We start from the raw sequence: 21,299 nt of genomic DNA, 5'->3' as shown, positions 1-21,299 counted from the left end.
GTCAATGCCCAGTCCTTCTGCCTGAGGCCATCAGGCCATGAATGTGGTAGGCTGGGCTTCCTCCCTCAGCTCTTCCCTCGACCTCTTCCCATCCTTCCCTTAGCTCTTGTTCACTTGACCTCAGCTGATCAATCATAGAATCATGGAATTGCTCAGATTGGAGAAGACCTTAAAGATCATCAAGTCCAACAGCAACCTAACCATCATATGTACTTGTGACTGCCCTCTTTGTATTTGTTATGGGCGCGCCTGGTGACAACTGTTCAGCAGTCTACTGCTCTGCTGCTCCACAGGGATAGCCTGCAAAGCTTGAAGCTTTCTAGTCCAGCACAGACTCCTAGTGTTTTATGTCATCCCGTACATAGGGTTTGCTAGGTCCAAGGGTTGTTTTTTCCTTCCAGTAGAAGGTGTTATTGTGAAGCAGCACCAGAATTGCTTTCCTATTTAAATTGTTTCTAATGCTTAGGTCTAATAAAGTCTTAAAAGATACTGAAACAACATGCAGTTCAAATGGATGTGGAACTGAAACACAGATATTACTTATGGGAGAGAGGTAATTGCCTTAGCGGTGTGTCACCTCCCTGGTCCTGCAGTGTTGATGTGCCATGTCTACTAGTCCTGTCTGTTGTCATATGCTGAGTAGCAAAGTAATTACACCATTTTAAATGGTAAAATTGATGGATAAAAGTCAGATACCTTATTCAAAGCAGAGGAAGCTTTATTCAGCTACTCCATCTCTCGGGAAAGTCAAGGCTGTCCTTTCAGGCACGTAGGTCTTGTGTTCTTTGCCTCATTTAAAAATAAAATAAACAAAACAGACATTGTGCCTGCTGATCCCAGCTGCCCTTACAGCAGGTGGCTCTGGAACATTATAGAGGCCCTGTTACCAGTCCCAGCCCTGTGGTGTCACCTCAGAGGCACATGTTTTATCTGCTGGTGCGTGACCTGCCTCATCACAGTTGGGTGCTTGTTTACATCCATACTTAAAGGCAAGCATAGGACTCAGATACCTCAAATTGACATTTTAGTGTACTTTTTTGTAGGTATTAGAGAAGTTCTTGGCAGCTGAAAAAGAAACGGCCCTTTTTTTTAAATATATGGGGGGAACTTTGTTCTAAAAATTCATTTGCGTCATTTTAGTCACATCTGAGGATACAGAAAGAAAATGAAACAGGTACAACCAGTTCTGTCAAGGACTCTTCCCGTCATACTCCTTTTCACTCAGTACTCTGTGAATGTAAAGTACTGCTGAAAAATTGAAATCTCAGTGTTTGCATTTTTTTTTCCTTTTTTTTTTTTTTCTTTTTTAACTGAGATATGAATAAGAATTCAGGTAAATCTGGTGAAAAGCGGAATTTGAGATACTATTAACATACTGTTCCCACTTGCCAAAGATCAAGAAAAGCAAGTATCTGTGGAGTAATCGTGCATAGTAATTGTGTAATTTTTTAAAAGGTTTTAGTCTTCGTTACCTGTTTTGAACATGTAGCACAATTAGTAAGATTTAAAACTAATTTCTGGTTGCATTATGTACTTGGGACTGCACATACACACACATAATTAAGCATACAGCTCGTTGATCACATATTTTAGTCTAATTGACTTGACATGTATGGACACGTCCTCCAGTTCATGCTCTTATGAGGAAGAAAATATTAGGTCTTTTTCCTGGCAGGATCCCCAGATGACTGAAGTTGTTCAAGAGTGATGAGATGTCTTGAATCTCAAACCAACCACACCAATCATGTGTTTATATTTCTTAAGCCCCTGTAATTCCCTCTTAAACAAAATAAAAATAACCTTTTTATTTCACATCATTTCATTTGTGAGGTTGAGAACTAACAACCTTTTCTCTCCCCACAATCTTATTTTTGGCTTCTCTGAGCTTTGCATATAATATGCTATTGCAAACATCGATTTTATTGAGAAAGAGAAAAAAAAAATATTGAAATTGCCTCTTCTTAGAACTGAGCTATAAAAGAGGTATAACACAATTGTGCTAATTAAGAAGAGCAGTTGGTTTTGTTTGCTTTTTTTCCCCGTAGCCAAGTGCCAAAAAGGAAAAATCAATACAGGAAAAACCATTTTGCTCTACGGCAAAAGGAGCTGGAAAAGATCCACTCTTAGAAGTGAAATGCTGGAGGCTGATGTAATTAAGTGAACCGGCTGAGAACTGAAAAATAACCTGATCAAACTAGACGCTATAAGCATGAAAGAGCTGATGCACAATTCTTAGTCTTTTGATAGAGGAATGGAGTTTGCTGGGAATTTGGTGATGAAAGGCCTGTCTTCTGTTGACAGTTATTTTGTGCTGAAAATTGTTGGTTAATTGAAAAATGGTTGAATAGCGTTTAGAAACTGCTGGAACATCTTTGTTGTTTTTAGTCTTTTGTTGATCTTGTTGGTTTCTTCAATAAATAGGTACAGTTTTGATTCCAAACTGCTTTTCAGTTTGACATGTAATTTGTAACCTGAAGAAAGGTTATTTTAATGCTGCAGTCCACCAAAATGTTTAATTGGCCAGCTTTTTTTTTATCAGTATCTTTGTCTTATGTTTGATTTAGGTTTAAATATACACATATATATATACATCATGGATCATCTATAATTCTGTTTATTTTTTTTTCCAGGGCAGGGCAATCATTTTGTTAACTTACTTGCAGATTTTTAAAAGGATAAATACAGTAGGCACAGTTATGCTTTGAAATAAGAGACTTGCTTGCTCCAATGCACATCTGTCTAAGTACTGCATGGTATACTGACCTTACTGGACAAAGTTTATATTTCATTTCCATTTTTGTCAGATTAGCTCACGCAGCATTTGATTCAACAAGAGCGACCTCTTCAAGACAGGACTGCATTTCATTAATCATTGCCACATGCGTGTAATCGGTACCATTTTTTTCTGGAGGTCTGAGATAGATGCAGTTGTTGCTTCTTCTCATAAGAATGTGATCTTCAGGGAACAGTGTGAATGAGGATGAGCTGGAACTTCCTGCATTTGTTTTGGTTTAGTGTGGCCATTTAAAAATCAACACAAGGTCAATGTAAATAAATAGACTTTAGAAAAGAAGTGGAAGAGCCCGCCAGAACATTTGGCCATTCGGGTTTTCTGGCAAGCTTGTTGTCTTTTCACTCTGAGGTCCGTGCTTTTACTTAGCTGCTGTAAATGTCAACAGCATTGCTCGGGGTGCAGCAGCACACACTGCACAGAGCACTGAGCCATCTCTGAGGAGGATCCTGGTCTGCTCTGTCTCAGGCTTTATTCCCCTGGGGAAAATAAATAATAAATAAACAAATTTGGTGTTGCATTTATGAAGAAGAACCAACAGTATTAAATGTAGGTGATACAAAGGCATCTGTGGGCACCTATGAAAGATCCTAGGAGAGTTTTGAATTGCCTCATCTTGGTTGTTGAATAACCAGTGACCCGTGGTGGTCATTTGGAATGAGGATAGTTAACTATTTGACTTCTCTTTAAGAAAGGCCACAGAGCTGGTGCAGCTTACTGTCAATTGGACTTGATTTGGATTTTTAAGTGCCTGATCTGTAGAAGGAGTGACTGCTCTTCCTTTAGGTTGTGTTTTTTAAAGGAAGGTGATGTCGAGTTCAGTCCTTGGAGAGGAGGAACCTGGAAGTCACGCACACACAAGCTGCGCTGTGAACAGGGCTCCCTATTGTTTTGATGACTAGCACAGGTGGAGTTTGGAAAGAATTGTCTTGTGTGCTCTTTATCTGGTCATCAGCAGGAATGAAACCGTATCACTCCCATGTCAGGACAGCAGCAAAGAAAAGATGTTTTCCTCTTTTGCTTCTTGAAATGGCTAGAAAGGCTGCAAGGAGAGAGAGTGGTCTGTGAGCGCTCTGTTCCTCTCCCAAAGTTCTGTTTGGGCATTTTGGGAAGGAAACATACTGGAATTCCTCTGGAGGAGGAGGCGGCTGCAATAAAAGACAAGACAGAAGAATGCAGTGGTGTGGGCCAAAGAGGGCTTGTCAGCCTTTGGGGAAGAGCTGCTGCTTGCTGCCTGTGTTCTGGCTGCATGGGGAAGCCAAGCATAGATATACAAAGTGCAAGGCTCTGTTTCTGTTGAAGTGTTTTTCAGCATAAGACACTGAGATTGACTAAGTAGGTCGCTTTGTGAGAAGTGATTTCTGGCTTTGGGAACTGATGTTTTTCATTAAACTACAGAGCATATGCAAAACAGCAACCTCTTGATTTGGCTCTGCTGCCACAGTGCCTTCAGATGCACCGCTGTGACATGGGTGGCTGCTCTGGCTCTCAAGAGGTGCAGCTTCATGCCTGGAGCCATCTTGGACAAGAAAATGGGAGCACAAGGGCAGGAACTCCAGTTCCCATGCAACAGCTTGGCAACACTCAATATTTGAACTTTCTGGAATGTTTTCATTTTATTGAAAACTCTTCTTTTTTGTTTGGTTTTGGTGTGGGCCTTTTGTTGGTTTTGTTGTTGTTTCTATCACAAAGAAAATACACAATTTCTCTTTTTTCCCCTCTTTTTCTTATTGCGGTCATTAAAACTTTTGTTGGGAAAAGGCATTTTAGCCTTGTTGAGTAAGTAGGTGTACAGTGCAACCTCTTCAGGAGATTAAAAAATAAACAACATTTTGGGGTATGTAGTGTGTTTATTTAACAATAATGAAAAAAAGCCTCCAGGAAGCTAAAGGCTGCTCAGCATTCAGTTAACACTGATTGGAGCTTACAGGTTCTCAGGGGGTAATGTGAGGACCTGGCTGGCAGCCTGATGAGTTTCTGTCAGGAGGGCTGGATGCAGAAATAGGAAGCACGTAGTTTCCTATTTAGGTTTGAGATCAAGGTTTGAGTTCAGGTGTTTTCCCTAAATGTCTGCCCTGTTTCCGTCTTCTTGAGGGGAGGGCTGACTGGTAAGTCCCTGTGGATAGCAGTGCAGCCACAGGTGGCAAAGGTGAGCTGCTTTCCTGGAATGGCCTCTGCAACCCTGTGCAGAGGTATGCCTGAGGGCCAGGAAGCAGCTCTCATGGCCTGTGATCTGCCGGGGAGAGAGTGGAGCTGCATCTCTACATGGTATTTTAAGGATCAAAATTTATTTTCACATAATTCTTCGGCCAAATCTCTCATGTTTATGGTAACAGTGCTAAAATACACCGGAAGAAAGAAACATAGCTGATGCAGATAGGCAGCCTGGTGGACCTGGATGGTGCAGTGCTGGAGCAGAGCTGTTCCTCAGGCTGCCTTCTTCAATCACGGCATGGCTCATTTAGTATTAATTTATTAGGGTTCCTAGTGCTCCAGGAAGGTCTAATTTGGGACGAGAAGCAGGCCAGCGCCCAGAGTTGACTACATGGAATGAGACTGCTAGCTCACCCTGAGCACACGCAGTGTGCTGCTGCGGCAGGCAGACACTGCGCCAAGGAAGTGTAAGAGCATAGTGATGGTGTGCCTGAACCCAAGGCGTCTCTGCCAACCTATCCCTGCAGAACTGAGAGCTTAGCATTTATATAAAGCAGCATTGAATTTAGTTTTGTTTGTTCTTAACATCCACTCAGGGGTTTTCAGTGTTTGGGGTCCATAATGCATTGGGAATTGCATACTTAGTAGGCTCTTTTCCTGTATCTGACATACCCAAATACCTGCAGGATCATAGGCCATGTTTTCAAGGCAAGGTTCAAGTAAGTAGAAGTTGCCTTAATGTATAACAGGGTACTGGGAAAAAAAATGCTTCAAGTAAAGAAAGGTTGAAAACTTCGAATGCTTTTTGTAATTCCTTTTGTCATTGTGAAGAATTAAGATGTTATTGCTGGTTTGAATGTGAAATGTCTCATTTCTAAGCAGTACTTAATTAAAAAAGATATTAATCTCAGTAATAGCAGAATCCAGTAGCAGGAGGAGACTGTCGCTTAGCAGAAATAATTCTATCACCATGATAACTAAGGGTTTCTGCAATTTTCTGTAGGCATTTGCATTTCTGCATTAAAAATTGTGTTGATGGGTGGCTAGTCATTTGCTGCTTGTGAATTCAATGTATAGGCACAAAAAGGGGATGTATGTTTCTCTCCACCCCACTATGTTTTCTGTAGTCTGCTTTATTTGAGGTGTTTATCCATAAGGACGAAGGGAAATCAGAAAGAGCAGTAATGAAATCGAGTATGGTCTTTCAAAGCTCAGCCAAATCTCTAATGAATAGAATTCTCTGGGTCAAAGCCAAGGTCTTTGTATGATTCTGGAAGGGTAGAAGCTTTGCAGTTGTGTATCTGATTGTGCACTGGCGTCTCAGAGAGAATAGAAACCTTAAATATATGAGCAGGGATCGTCTGGTTATTTATGGCATGGTAACAGTCTGTATAAAGATATGAGCCGACACATATGTCAAAGTAATTCCTATTGACTGACTTCAGGGAAAATGCACTGTAAATCCAGCTCCTCAGTGTGTTTGGGATTCTGATACGAAGGTAGCTGCTGTGGAGGTTTTTCTGTGACCGTCAAACTGTTTAGTTTGCAGTCAGGCTCATTTTCTCTGGTTTTAACTCATTTAAGAGGAGCCTTCTTTGGAAGAGCAAAACCCAGCACCCCTCCTTTCCCTTTCCTTTCCCAAAACAGTTCTCTGTATGTGGGAAATAGCATATGAATGGCTTGAATTATCAGGATGCATCCAGAAACAGCGTTTGCAGTTGCTTGATTTATTTATTATTTTTTTTTTAATAAAGTTATTTGACCACAAAGTACGTCATTGGTGAAACTGAATTTTTGTACGAGGTTTCAACTTTACCAATTTCCTACCACCAAATACTGAAACCACTATTTTTAAAGTACTTTTAAAAATGTTACGTCGGGTATTTTTTTAAATCCACAGCTATCAAAATTTCTTGCTTTCCTGTTATCACAGGCACGGCAGTGATACGTGTGTATTTTAAATACTCGGGGATGAAAATGGACTTGCCTTTTGCAAGATAAATCTTTCTGATATGGTGATGACTGTGCAGGAAGAGGCATGGTGATTTATTAATTATTCATTATCAAGTATGTCAAGCGATATTTAAAAGCTGCCACCCACCCATCTTCTTGAAGTGCTTTCTCTGCCTGCTATTCATGCCTGTAAGCATATCTTTTGCTACCTGTGGTTGCCTTTCCACTCGCAGAAAGGGTGGGCCTGTCTGTAGCTGAAGGCAATGCCACCTTGATAACTAACCCCCTGCAGCTATGAGTGCTTTCAGTCTCCTGTTTGTGGCAGAGAAATGTAGTAATACAGATAAGGGATTGAGGAGCAGGGGCACCAAACAACTTCCCAGAAAGAAACATGAGGTCAGTGTCAGAGCTGGTTGGGTGCAGCTGGCATTGCCTTACCTCAGAGCCCTAACAGTAGATGAAATTTCCCCAGTTGAGACACTGAAATTTCCGATATTTTCTTCATATTCTCCAAACTATAATAATGAAGACTAGATGGCTTGAGGAATGTGTCTCCCAGCTTACCAAGGTGTGATTTCTTATGAAAAAAACAAACAAACAAACAAACAAACCAGCATCTGAGCCACTGAAGAAATCCAGCAGTCCAGGAGAATTAAAGGCTTAAACAGGGTTCAAAAGACCTCAATTTCTGTAAAAGCAGAGAAGTCTGTTGCAGTCAGAAGAAACCTGCTGGCTGAAATGAGTAGCAGGGAAGACTTGTAGCTGATGAGCACTGCCCACAGTAGCAGGTGTTAATTCAGGCAACGGGAATCGCTGAAGAGGTTCCCAATGAACAAAGAGCTTTCTGCTTGCCAAGAAGAGACATACGGGAAATTGAAACAAAAATCACATGCCTGTGGTGTTTCATTTATAATTTCCAGCCAAGTGTGTAGTGTGCATTTCTGTGTCCAAACCTTTACATCACTCGGTATACGTCTGGTGTGCCTGACAGAGCTGCAAAGGTTGTGTCTGAGGAGCACTTACAGCTTTGGAAACCAAACTTCTTAAAGCAGATTCCCAAACAGAAATGAATCAAGATTTAATGGAAAATGTTCAAAACAAATATATTTATTGCCGCAGTGCATGCCCAAAGTGGTAGTGTAAAACTGTCATCCTAAAGGTTAGGATTGCTTAAGTGAATAACTGAAGTTCAGTTCTTGCTCACTGCTAATCAGCAGAGACATTATAACATTATAAGTTTTTATAATGCCAGGATATTTGTAATCCTTGTTGGCACAAGGTATATTGCATTCTTCCGCCTTGCCTCTCTCTCACGTGCACACCCCTGTAATAAAATTTGTAATTTCATCTTAAATTTAGGCTGGTTCTGTTATATGGGAACTTTATTTACGTCCTCTGCATAGCTTAGTTTTTGTAAGGAAAGAACTTTTCTATTCAGTGGGTGAACTGCTGGACAGAAACCTAGATGACAAATTTGGAGCTGCAGATAGTTACGATTTGGTGTGTGAATACTTGCTTACAATTCTGAAAAGGCAGTACCCTTATAGTAACAAAGAGTGCCCAGAGAACCAGTAATAAAGCCACTGAGGTAACACAGTTAACATTTGCAAAGGCCTTCCAGATTTAAAATGCCCTCTTGGATTCTTGTATATGTTAAGCAATGTTCTTTAATTGTAATAAAAAGTATCGTACATCTTGAGAACTTGATTCACATTATTTAATGGGTGCCTCTCATGGGGATATAACAGCAATAACGATGAGACCTTTAAATACCTTAACGAATCTCACATCTGTTTTGATAACACTTTAATAATAAATCAAAATAAAACAAAGCCTGTTATTTTCTTTCCTTTTGAACAGAGCGTGGATCACACTTCTCATAAACCTCATCATATTGAGGTTGGGCTAAGATGAGCATAACCAGTGACGAAGTGAATTTCTTGGTGTATCGCTATCTTCAGGAATCGGGTAAGTTTCCTGTATTTCATCACAACTCCAAGTCATAGATGAAATGGAAAAAATGGATTTTTACTTGGTGTTGTTTTAAGAATGTTGTGTTGAGTGTTTCAGTTGGACTAAATATTTCTTACACAAACCTGTATTTCTTTGGAACCATGGCCCAAAGCATAATAAAAGTACAGACATCCACACATACAAATTAAACGTTTAAGTTAGGCAAAACAAGGAAATAAATAACATTGTGTTAACAAATGTTTTCTAAGAGTAGTGTCATCAGAGCCAACATCATTTTTGGCAGCGCCAGCACAAAACACATTGATTTTATATTGATTTTCTTAGCTATTTGAAATTGTTCTGTCAGATGCTTATTAAATAAACAGGGATTGTATAAATTAATTTTGTGTTGGCTGTATGTTGATCTCATAAATGGAAAACAGGGTGCAAATGTCTGATGGTTTACAATTTCATTACAGTAATTATATATGTAAAGTGAGCTTTGCAAGTGACATCTCTATTCCTTGTGAGCACGGCTCTGTTTCAGCATCGTTTCCTTGTGGTACTGCAAAGTGCCCATGGTACTCTGTCTTCATTATATGGAATGAAAAAAAAAATGACTTTTAAGAAAGCCTTTTGGAAGGAAAGGTGCATATTCCATCAGGAAAATAATAATAATGAAATGAAACTTTAATGTCTATTTCGTTTTCATAGTCTTGTGTCCACTCTTTACAAGGAGCCGCCATTCTATTTGCAAATATTCTTTTGAAGTAGAGATGATAGGGGAGGTGAAAAACACTAACAGGATTTACAGGCAGTAACCTGTTTAACCTAGTATTGGCCATGTGCTCTGGATTGGTTGTAGGACTGACTGAAACGTTGATGGAATGTTGAACTGAAATGTTGTTGTTTCAAGTGCTAGGAAAAATAAACACTTGTGAGAAATATACAGAAACTGCATGTCCTCATGTCAGAAGACACAAAGCCAACTTTGGAGTAAGCCCTCCAGACTTCAGACATGTCTTCAAATGATGGCCCAAATCTCAGAAAGTAAAAGATAGAGGCTCAGCCTGCTTCTCTTGGTCATTAAAACTAGGGTTCATTAGACAAGGTACTTTGACTTGTTTTTCTCTTTCCAAAGCTATTTCAATCCTCATAGCCCAACACCCCATGCAAGAAATTTCCCCTGAAACTGAAAAAAATGATTAATAATACTTCTTCAGAATGTTGTCTTTAAAAGATTGCTTTGAGATAACAGTGCTGGCCTGTGTTGGCAGCTGTTTTCTCACATTGTATTCTATTCTTGATTACCACAGCTTATCAAAAAAAAGCTGTAGCATGCAATTAGATGGAGGAAAGATAGGGACTAGCAAAACTAAGATAGTGGATACTTCACTGAAAAGTGCTTTTAAGCATTAAAGTGTTGCACAGACACAGTCAGAGCCTAATGAATCCTAAAATTGTTCTACATTGTTATATTTGTATTATAGGAGATTCTACATAGTGGTACATTAATATGGTAACTTTTCCTTTTGATGGGTCAGTAGATGGGTTAGTATTGTGTAATGATTGAGAAAAAGGCTTTATAAAGTCATTCAAGAATGGTGATGTCAGCCAAATGTCAGGAAGAGTTATTGCAGATGACACCTCTCCCACAAGGGAACAATAACTTTTGCCCTTTTAGGGAGAATTTTACATACAAATCTGCAGTTTAATTGCAATTTTTACTGCTCTTAACTTCTTATGTAAAGGGACACATTTTTTTCTTACTTAATTCACTCATACTAAAGACAGACACAGAAATACTGTATTTCCGCTGTTTTTATTGTGTTTTATCCATATAAAAGAGTATAAATTAAGGTTAAGTATATGAAAAAATATTCAAATATGCTTCAAATTGAACATCTTGAAATAGATGCTAGATATTGCTTTAATTGATATGCCTTACAGTTTGCAAGTAATTCTGTTTAGGAAATAAGAGCTATAAGCAATGAAGAATCCACTAATGTATTGGTAGAGCTTCTTGCACTTGTTTTAAATCTTCTTTCATACTCTCATGGTTTTTCAATGCAGACTTTTATATCTTTGTTTTCAGATAGAGTAACAAAAGAGAAATTATTCTGCAGCATCTTGCCTTTCCACCTGGCAATATATGTAGGTCACATTGAAAGTAATGCCTCCTGTGCATCTCCATGGAAACTAGAAAAGCTAAAAAGAGCACAATAACACTATTTGGTAGTGCAAATTCTCAGCTACAAAACATTATCTTTTCAGTATAGCTACTAGCTATGCATTTTGGACAGCAGTGAACAAGAGCCTGCATACCATGCTTATAAAAACCTACACCAGTGGAGGTGATCAACTGTTTCACAGCTGCTGTGGTATTGTGGTTCCTACGAAAATGTTGCCCACAAAGTCCATCTTTCATTGGACCAAACAGATGAAAATTGTAAGTGCCAAATCCAGACTGTGGTAAGGTGTGGTAGGGAAGTCCAGCCAACTGGTCCTTATGATCTTCAAAATGGTATTGCAGGAAAAAGATCATTTTCTTCCCTGGCCTGACTCCAGAATTTCAAGCCTTCAGCTTGGTCAGTATCATGATGCAATGGCTAGACTTGATTTGTCTGGGTTCCAGGAAATCCAGAAGGATCACCCCACTCCTATCCCAGAAGACAGTGCACATCACTCTCCCTGCTGAGGGCTGAGTCTTGAACTTTTTTTTCAATGGGGCATTCACGTCACCACTCCACAGACTACCCATTTGACTCTGGTTTGTAGTGTTGATACCACATCCAGTTACCAGTAATGATACAATCTAGGAAACTGTCACTCTCAGCCTCATATTGGTTCAATAAGTCCTGAGAAACCTGTAATGCAGTGTTCTTTCTGTTCCTGTGTGAGCAGTCGTGGGCTCTACCTGACACAAACTTTGCAATATTCGAACACTGCCACCATTGTCTCCAGTATATTGAAGCCGATATGCAAATCTATACAAGTTCCATGGTCATAATCCACCAATTTGCATGACTGTATTGTGGCTTGTCTTTCACATCATCATTGCAACTGCCCATCACCTCACCATGCTCACATCCACTATTCAGTCTCCATAAATGTTCAGCAAGTGTGAATGACTGGCAACAGCTGCCATTCTTTCTGCATGGACACACCTTTGCTTCATCTGCACTTCTGTCAGACACCATTTTGTCAGGCTGCCCCTCTGCTGCCATCTGTTGCGTGACAACAAAATGTAATGGGATATTGGCGAGAAGATTCAATCTCTGCTGCCATACCACCAATGTCTGATGTCGTAGGCCAGTGTAATAAAATAAGAGGCATTAATTTTGGAGCAGCTGTCATAAGTGCCATGAGATGAGACAGCAAATGAAGGATATTCTGAATCAATAATCTTCAGAAGTAATAAGAATGCATAGGGCTAATATTTAAATATAATTTAAGCTCAAACCCTTACTGTTAAAAGAGTTTGCCAAAAACAAGTTTATTAGATAAATTATGTTTACATTAGCTGAACCTCAAACCTCAAAAATTATATTAAGCATAGCCATAAAAGTAGCTTACAGGATCATAAAAATGTTCAGTTTTCCTCTTTTGTTATCTGTTCTTTAATCTCATCCTGTAAAATTTCTAGGCTTTCTCATAAGATATGGGCAGATCATGGGAGGAAGAGAGAAATGACAAAAAGAAATACATATATGGCAGAAAAATAGTGTAAAAAGCAAAATGTACCTATAATATTTCAGGTATTTTTCAGCTGGAAGGCACGGAAGCACTTGAGATTGTTTGAAGCATTATCATTGCAAGAATACTGATGAGAGCTCTCAGTACTTCATTATGAAAATGCTTTCAGGTCATTCTGATAGAAATTCATCCCATCTCAAATTGAAGTTAGAAGTGAAACTCAGTAATTATATTTTGCTTCTTAATTCTGTGTCAGACTACAAAACCTGCACAGGAGAGTATTAATAGAGTTGAACTCCATTATTGTTGCTCTTTAACAAATCTTGGTGTACTAAGAGGAGTTCCAGAGAACTGGAAAGAACAAATGTTGTGCCAGAGTTTTTAAAGGTTAAACAAGATGATCCAGGTAACTGTAGGTCAAGTCAAATCATTGGAAAGCTGAAACTAGATACCTCCAACAAAAAATGAAGAGATGACAGCATGCATAATAGCAGCCAGCAAGTTTGTGTGAATAACAGATCTTACCAAACAAGCTAGGTGCTAGTTTTTTGCAAGATCACAAAATACAATGAGAAAGATAATTGTGCTGACAATAATATACTCAGACTGCTTTATGGCTTTCTTGTATTCTTGTTGACACACTGTGTTTATAAATAAAACAAAATAACAGTGTGTAAAATCAGTGTAATACGAGGTTATCTAGTGGATTGAAAACTGACTAACAGAAACGTCTTGTAAAGCTATTTGAGATGGGGGATATTTATCTCAAAGGTTGCTTCTCGTGCAAACTCACAGGAATCTGTTCTTGGCATGACACTACTCAATAGCTTTGTTAGTGACCTGGAAGGAAATATAAAATGATCCTTGAGAGCATTTGCAGCTGACGCTGTAGGAATTACAGTGACTGATCATGGGGTTTAAAAGAGGAAAAACACAGCCAGGGTGACTCTGTGCTTCAAGTCCCCTGCTGCTGGAGAAGCGGAGCTGGAGAAGATGGTTGCTCTACTGACAGTGGAGTCACATCCCTTCAATACAAGACAGGACTTGGACTAGTTAAGGCCGCAATTGCACAGCTGTATTAAAATAAATAATAAATGCCTTTTCACATAAGTGTCTCTTTCAGGTCTTGTCTGTGCCAAGAAAAAGAAACGGTACCTCAGGCATATTTTTCATTCAAGGTCTCTCTGTATAGAGAGCATAGGGATTCTACCACTGAGGTGACAGAGTGTTTTCACTTGTGTGGCAGGTAAATGCATGCACCTCTTCTTGAGCTATGAAGGAGCTGAGTGGCTAGTTTCTGTTTCATACCGTTAATTCTTATCCAAAAACCAGATCCTGCAATGTTTGGCTTAGTTCTTTTTTAATGCACACTTTTTGGAGCACAATTTGAAGCAGCCAGATTCTTCAAAGTGCCAAGTACTTCCAGCAGTCAAGAATTCTATTTATTTGAAGGTGTCTTGAGTCAGAGACCACCTCCAGGTGAACGTTGGCCTCAGTTACTGAAGTCAGGCTTAGGTGATATCTGCACTGTGAGCATTCTACCAGCATGGAAGTAAAAGCACGCAAAATGTTCCTGTGGTGGATATATTTATACCCACAAAGTAGATGTGCGGTCAAAAGCAAAACAAGCTATACCAAGGGCACTGCTCTGACATCCAAATGATATAGGTTCAGGTTTGCACCTTTGCAAACTCCTGAGAATTATACTTTTGCCAGCAGCCATCCTTACCACTGGTACAGTCCTGTGGATTGTTTTCAGAAAGAAGGACTGCGATTCTATAAAACCATACTGAATTTAGAATACATTTCCCATTCTGCTTCGTCTGCTCAAAACGGAAGCAGATAGTTACTTGTCTTTCAGAATGAAGGGCAGTAACCAATATGCAGTAACAACCTCGGAGAGGATTGAAGAGAGGGAAATGGCTAAACCAAGACACGTTGAATCATGATGTACCTTTTAATCCAAACTATGCTGCCATCTGTTGTGAGTGACAAATCCTATCATAGATCCAAATGCTACAATTAATTACCTTCCCTACCCAGTCCAGTCTGCCAATTAAATATTAAAGCTTTTCAAATTTAGTATTTTGATGGATTGATCGATTATTTGAACTGTGTTCCTTTTGTACAACTTACATGTATCTTGCACCATCAAATCTTATCAGCTCCCCATCTGTCTGAGGCTTCTACTGCTCTTCTATAGGACATTTATTGTGGTGAATGTCTGGCAATGCCTTGTTAGAGTTAAGATTGCATAAGTTTCCATTTTCACTCATACATTCACTGTTGAGTTTGAATTTTTCCATGTTTTATGACATACACTTGATTAACTTTTCCTCAGTGTACAATCAGTAACATGTCCAAGATAATAAAAATACCTTCTGGATGCTTGTACTAAAAACATGTCAGTAGATTTTTAGCAGCTGAGTTGGGACAATATACCATTATACTTCAGTATTGTCATTTGTTTTCTTCCCAGCCATGTGAATTAAGCTGGTAATGTAGTCGTTTTCCCCTGTAGATTCAGGATGACAGCATTGCATTGATGTTGATTGATTGGTTGATGTTTGACAGAGAAAATAGGTTTTAAGCATAGGCTCAAAGGGCACATAGAAGATGATGTGTTCCTGTGAATCACAGCACAAATTCCTTTTAGAGTTAAAAATGTGTGGGCCCTTCCTGTGTGTCTCACTCTCATTCTGTCTTCTGGAATTAAAGTGACACGGATGTTCTAAAGCTCCTGGGATTTCAGCATTGTGACATTGTCCAGTCACGTATTAATAGCTGGAATAGTGCTACCTTATATTTGTTTCCAATGTCATTTACAGTTTCTTGAAAAGGAACCAAAAAAGTAGAAAGATAATATCATCTTTATGACTCATCCCATCTTTAAACAAAGAAATTTCGTACAAATTGGAAACAAAATACCACAGTTTGCAGAAGTACATTCTCAGAACAGAAATCGAATATTCTGTTCTTTTCCAATTTGTGCTTTATGCAGCAATTCTTACTATGCCTGCGTATGATTTTTCTTCTTTGAAGTCCATATTTTTTCTGTGTGAGGTATATTTTAAATAATTGTTATAGCACAGAGTTCCTGAGTCACAGATGTGAAAAGCGTATGAAAATAATTCAGCTTAAGCATAGCATAAAATATTGGCCTATATAGGTCAGCTAAATTTGCTTCAAAGCTGCTTCTTTTGCATAGGAAGGCTGCTGCTAGGTAGAAGAGGAATATATAGTGCATAGGTTTTGCTTAAATTATTAAAATATACTCTTAGAAGAACAGTTCATGAGAAGAATGAGGCACTTGGTCAATAAAGGCATTTGGGTAATGTGTTACTAAAAAATATCATGTGAAATGTTAGTAGTGTCTGTGAATAATGATTTTTCCTTATTTCTCTCCTGTCTTCTCCTTTCCACTGGTTTGTTTAAATGAGAGTTGAGGCTGCACATTGTTCAGCACTTAACGATATCAGAATAATTAAGGATGGGGGGGACCTTTGGAGGTCACCTCGTCCAAATGCCCTGCTCATACCATGGTCAGCTGGGGCAGGTTGCTCAGGGCTGTGCCTAGTTGGATTTTGAGTAACTGGAATGGGCTGCCCAGGGAGGTGGTGGAGTCACCAACCCTGGAGGTGTTCAAGGAACATTTAGATGATGTGTTGAGGGACATGGCTTAATGGGAACTATTGGTGATGGGTGGATGGTTGGACCGGATGATCTTGTAGGTCTCTTCCAACCTTGATGATTCTGTGCAGAGTCCGTAACCTCCTTGAGCAGCCTGTCCCAGTATTTGGTCACCTTGATATTTGGGGAAAAAAAAAACAAAAACCAAAAAAAAACAGGGAGAAAGCTAGGGATTGTATTTAAATGGCATTTTATGTGTGTTTCAATCTGTGCCCTTTTCCTCTTGTCCTGTCACTGGGCACCACTGAAATCTCGATTCTCTTTGTACCCCTCAGGCATTTATGCACACTGATAAGAAGCCCCCGAGCATACCTGCTGTAGGCTGAGCAGTCCCATCTGCCTCATCCTTTCCTCATACGCAACATGCTCATCTCCACTGGTTATCTTTGTGGCTTTTCGCTGGACTTTTTCCAGTGTTTCTCCAGAACTGGAGCCAGCAATCCATGTGTGTCACACCAGTGCTGAGAGGACAGGGATCACCTCCATCAACCTGCTGACAACACTTTTCACAGCACTGCTCGGGATGCTGTCAGCTTTCTTTGTTGCAAGGGTAATTTCTGGCTCAGGTTCAACTAGCCCAGCCTCCTTCTCAAAGCTGAGAAGCTTCAAAGGTCTCTTGAAGTACCTGTGCATAAAGGTGCTGTCGAACACTATAGTCACTGGAATGCTTTTGAAGCTGCGTACATAGCTATGCTCTAGTGGTAAGGATGGAGACCTTTTGTTTGTGGAAGGAAAAGTATATCCTTGAAATGACACCCTGCCACCCAAAGATAAAGTACATGTTTTAGTGCTGTGCCAGTAACAATCTGTGGCTGTATTATTTTTGTCTGCATGCGTATTGCCACTGACTCTGGGACCACATTTATTCTGCCTGCGATGTGCAGTAGCTGTAGTTAGTAGGCAAAACTCAGCAGCAGTTGTGTGTATTTGCTTAGCTCCTATTTGCCTGGGCACTTCTATGCTAGTACAGCTGGATGCTGGTCAATAAATGATTAAAGAAAAGAATGCAGTTTTGAAGGAAATACATGAAAATTGGTGTTTGAATCCAGCCTTGAAGTTTTTGTGCCTTTATTTTCTTGTTTGAAAATGAAGTTAATTCTACATACAGTAAAAAGGTCATAGTCCTAAAATACATTTAAATCCTCTGGAGAAAGAATTGTGGTAATACAGTAATTAACAGTATTTTGCAGTTATTTTACGTTCGCCTTGTGAATCTGTAGGCAGTTATATATTGGTTGAATATATTCATACATCTAAATGCAGTATGAATGATATCCTGATGGTATTTATTATTCAGGAACAAATGTGAAGGCTGACTGCAGGAATCTTTCACCTTTTCAGTGATACAGTGGTTGGCTTTGGAGCAATACAAAATCCATTTTTAATTGCCTGGGTTTTGATCTGGATCTTGGATCTGATTTGTGGGCATGCAGCTCTATTTAAGCTTATGATACAAATCCAGTCAACTGGAAGTTGGATACAGAGCCAGTGTTGGAGACCTTTCTTGAATTACTTGAGTTACATAAAAGCCACGGTGTTGTTGCAGGAGTGAAATATGCGTTATAGTGGATTTTGGATAGCAGTGCTTGAGAACTCTGACAAAACCAGTTTGGGTTTAAATAAAAGAATTAAAATTCCTATCTAATGAGAAACTGTCTGTTTCCATACATTGCTTGTAATGTAACGTAACATATATAACCTTCCCCTGCAAGATATGAATGCAGTAAAGCAAACTGTGCTTTCAAAAAGGTTCAGACATTTTCACTAAATTGACACTGTTTTTTATTTTATTGCAAAAGATGAAGCTGCTGGGTTAAAGGTAAATGCCTTTAAGTTTAAATATAAACAAATGAGTTACTAAGCTTACAACACTTCTGTATCGTACAGAATGTTCTGTTAACCCACATCCCATTGTGCACTTATTTCATATTACAGCGAATACAGACCAGCAGTATTTGACGACCAAATCCAAATTTCATGATGCAGAGGAAAAAATACTTTAACAGCTACAGAAGTTGTTTTCCCATGCTTGTTTCTGGTGGTATTTACAGGAGAACATAGTGAGATGTATGATGGCCATTTTATGTGTGTTGATGTGCACAAGTTTAAAGTTTTGTTATATATTTTTTTAAAGTTACAAGCACATGGATAAACAATAATTTTGAATGTTTTGTTTGATCAAGCAGTCCCTTTGAAACTTCTTTCTCTGTCTTATTTACCCCTGTTGCGTAATAGTAGCCATATAAATGTCACGTAAGAAAAGCAATACTTTGTGCAGAATTTCCTAAGTTCTTATGAAGGAAAAAAATACACTGAGCATCTTGTTTCTTTGCCTTCTGCAAAACCCTGCTTACTTGGTGTTTCCTTTTAGGTCTGTTGAGAGAACAGTTTAAAAACTTGGCTATTTTCATTTTTCTTTGGCCTGAAAGGTGCTGTGCAGTGCTGGATCTCAGACACTGAGCAAACAGCAATTTGAAGTTATGCAAATAAACCTTTGTAAGTTTATTCCATAGCCCGTATTTCTGTTCTGATCATCTGATGTTCTGATCTTTATAGCTTACATAATTACAGTATCACAGCAGTATAGGGATATTAAGAAAATTGGATACTGGGGGGAAGGAAAATATCTTTAGGTCAAGATGGCTTTGCTTAGTAAAACCAGCAATGCGTTATATATTTGTCTGTGTAGTGCTTTTCCTGATGGTTGGACAGACCCAGTGAAAGAAGCTGTACCTGCAGTGCTGCAGTTTTGCAGTTACACATCACATCTCTATCCAGCACAGCTCTGTTAGAACTCCATTTGTAGTGGCCATCAGCAGAAACCATCCCAGAGCTGAGGTTCCTGAGTGCCCACTGTGTGCCAGCCACAGTGTCTTGATTGATGCTGCTTGCAGTTGTATATTGCAACTGATTAAAAAAGAACATAGCTTACAGAAATAAATGAGAAGTGTGTACGACTGTGAAGGTCTCTTACATTAAAGGGGACTTTACAACGTTGCACAACTCTTTGCATGCTTGATTCCTTGAACAGGGCTGAAAATAAGATCAGAGTGGTGAGGTGCTGGCACAGGCTGCCCAGAGAGGCTGTGGATGCCCCATCCCTGCAGGTGTTCAAGGCCAGGTTGGATGAGGCCCTGGGCAGCCTGGTCTAGTATTAGATCTGGTAGTTGGTGGCCCTGCCAGTGGCAGGGGAGTTGGAACTTGGTGATGATTGAGATCTCTTCCAACCCAAGCCTTTCTATGATAACAGCATCCCATTAATTTAGAAGGATTATTTTTCTTGCAGTTACCTTTCTAAGTTACTTCAAATCTTGCCCATAGTTACATTAAAGTGCCAGATCTGTGTTGACATTTATTTGCAATTGTCAGCCTATTTACACAGAGCAAGTGAAAAAGGGGGATTATTTCAGATCTTGTTTTCAAAAGATTTAAGTTCCTCTTTCCATTGCTCATGTTCTGTTTTCTGCCTGTATCGTATTTCTTTTCTGTTAATTTGCAGCACTCAGAAAGACCTAAACAGTGAGTGCCAAGTATTGCTCATGAAAAGATCATTTCCAAGTAGTATTAATCTTTTCCAGCATATTTTCCTGCATGAAAAGAAAAAGAAAAAAGAAAGAAAGAAAAGAAAGAAAAAACAAAACTGCCAAAAACATTCTTTAATGAAATAATTTTGGGTAGCAGACATTTACTTGGAATTCTTGGCAGAAGGTGAGCAGGTCAGATATCCAAGAAAAAAAAAGGGGGGGTGTAACGTTTAATATTCGTGAATAATGGCTTCTACAAAACTTGGGGTAACCAGGCACGTTATAATTTTAGCAGCTGACATAAGCCATGGTTAGGGATAATTTCTTTGTGAAGAACGTGTAATACGGGGCACATTTCCTAGGGCTCTGGAAGTAATTTTAATGGCTCCGCAATCCTAATGTTGAAACAAATGTACAGGCCCTATTGTTCAGCTTGATTTTTCTAAAAATATATTTCAACTGCAGTTCTTACTTTAAATTGCTAATGTGTGTCCTTGTTAAGCCCTTTGTGTAATTGCAAAGGTAAGTCTTCAAAAATAAGCAGACTGCCAAAACTAGAGAGGCACTCTAGGTTGTATTACTGTGAAAGCTCTGCTAGGAGAAGAATCTCAGGCTGCTGCGAATAATAAACAAGATGTGGTTCAGGATTTTTACCTGCCTATTTTTCAGCTGTTTTTAGGATGTTATCAGTGGCTCTAGGCACCAAATGTTACTAACTGCAAGAAAACGTATTGTGGAGTGTCCCTTCTGTAAAAGCTATGCATACGTACACAAGGGTTCTACGAGCATATTTTTTGTGTCTGTGGTGGCTTCACACAGATGGGCAGCTAAACTCCACTGGAAGCACTCTCTCCCTTCCCAGAAAGGAAGAGGGGGAGAAAATATGATGAAAGAGGGCTCATGGGCTGAGATAAGGACAGGAAGATTGCTCGCAAATTACTGTCACAGGCAAGACAGGCTCAGCATAGGAAGATTAATTGTGACGTATTGCCTGTTACTAACGGACTAGAGCAGTGGGAGCTACGAGCAAACTAAACCACCTTCTCTCCATCCACTTTACTCTCCCTCTGCAGCTCTGGTAGCAAAGGGCCCCTTTGGAACAGTTGCAGCTCTGATATGGGGCACTGGTGGGCTCCGCTCATGGAATTCACACTGCAGCCTTCATGCTTACCAAACCTTGCCATGTAAGCCCAATACAGTGTCTGTATAATTACATTTAGACAGAAATGTAAGAAGAAATTGTGTGGATTCATGCGTTCGTCTGATCGTAATTCACACTCAGTGTATCACAGTAGAAAGGAAATTCCTCCATTGCAAAATGGCAGCTGCAGTCAAGTGTAGCAAAGAACATCATTAGGTTCTCTTGAGCAATGGTCTAGAAATGGTTTAAGTTACTTCAGGAGCTCAGCTAGCATGTGTTATGTTCAGGATCAAGAAAATAAAGTTGTTCCAAGTCAAATTGTTTGCTTGTGGTTTTCAGCCAGAAGTTCTGTTCTTGCATGAACCTTCATGGACTCAGGGATATGTTTTCTTTGCTT

At 39.4% G+C, this 21,299-nt stretch overlaps 1 protein-coding gene across 9 annotated transcripts in view; it reads left to right on the top strand.

Moving 5' to 3' along the window:
* Positions 1-21,299, top strand: part of TBL1X (transducin beta like 1 X-linked) — a 190,131-nt gene that overhangs the window by 127,008 nt on the left and 41,824 nt on the right. For all 9 annotated transcript variants that reach the window (XM_085532138.1, XM_085532181.1, XM_085532153.1 and 6 more), the window contains one exon: positions 8,759-8,866. In XM_085532138.1, coding sequence (XP_085388264.1) covers positions 8,809-8,866 — 58 coding nt within the window. In that variant the 5' untranslated portion in view covers positions 8,759-8,808. The remainder of the gene's footprint in view (positions 1-8,758; positions 8,867-21,299) is intronic.

This window comes from Coturnix japonica, chromosome 1 (assembly GCF_054131305.1).
Source record: "Coturnix japonica strain WE chromosome 1, WE-NBRP24, whole genome shotgun sequence".
In the NCBI taxonomy this organism is placed as follows: domain Eukaryota; kingdom Metazoa; phylum Chordata; class Aves; order Galliformes; family Phasianidae; genus Coturnix; species Coturnix japonica.
This window is presented reverse-complemented; position numbering and strand designations above follow the sequence as displayed.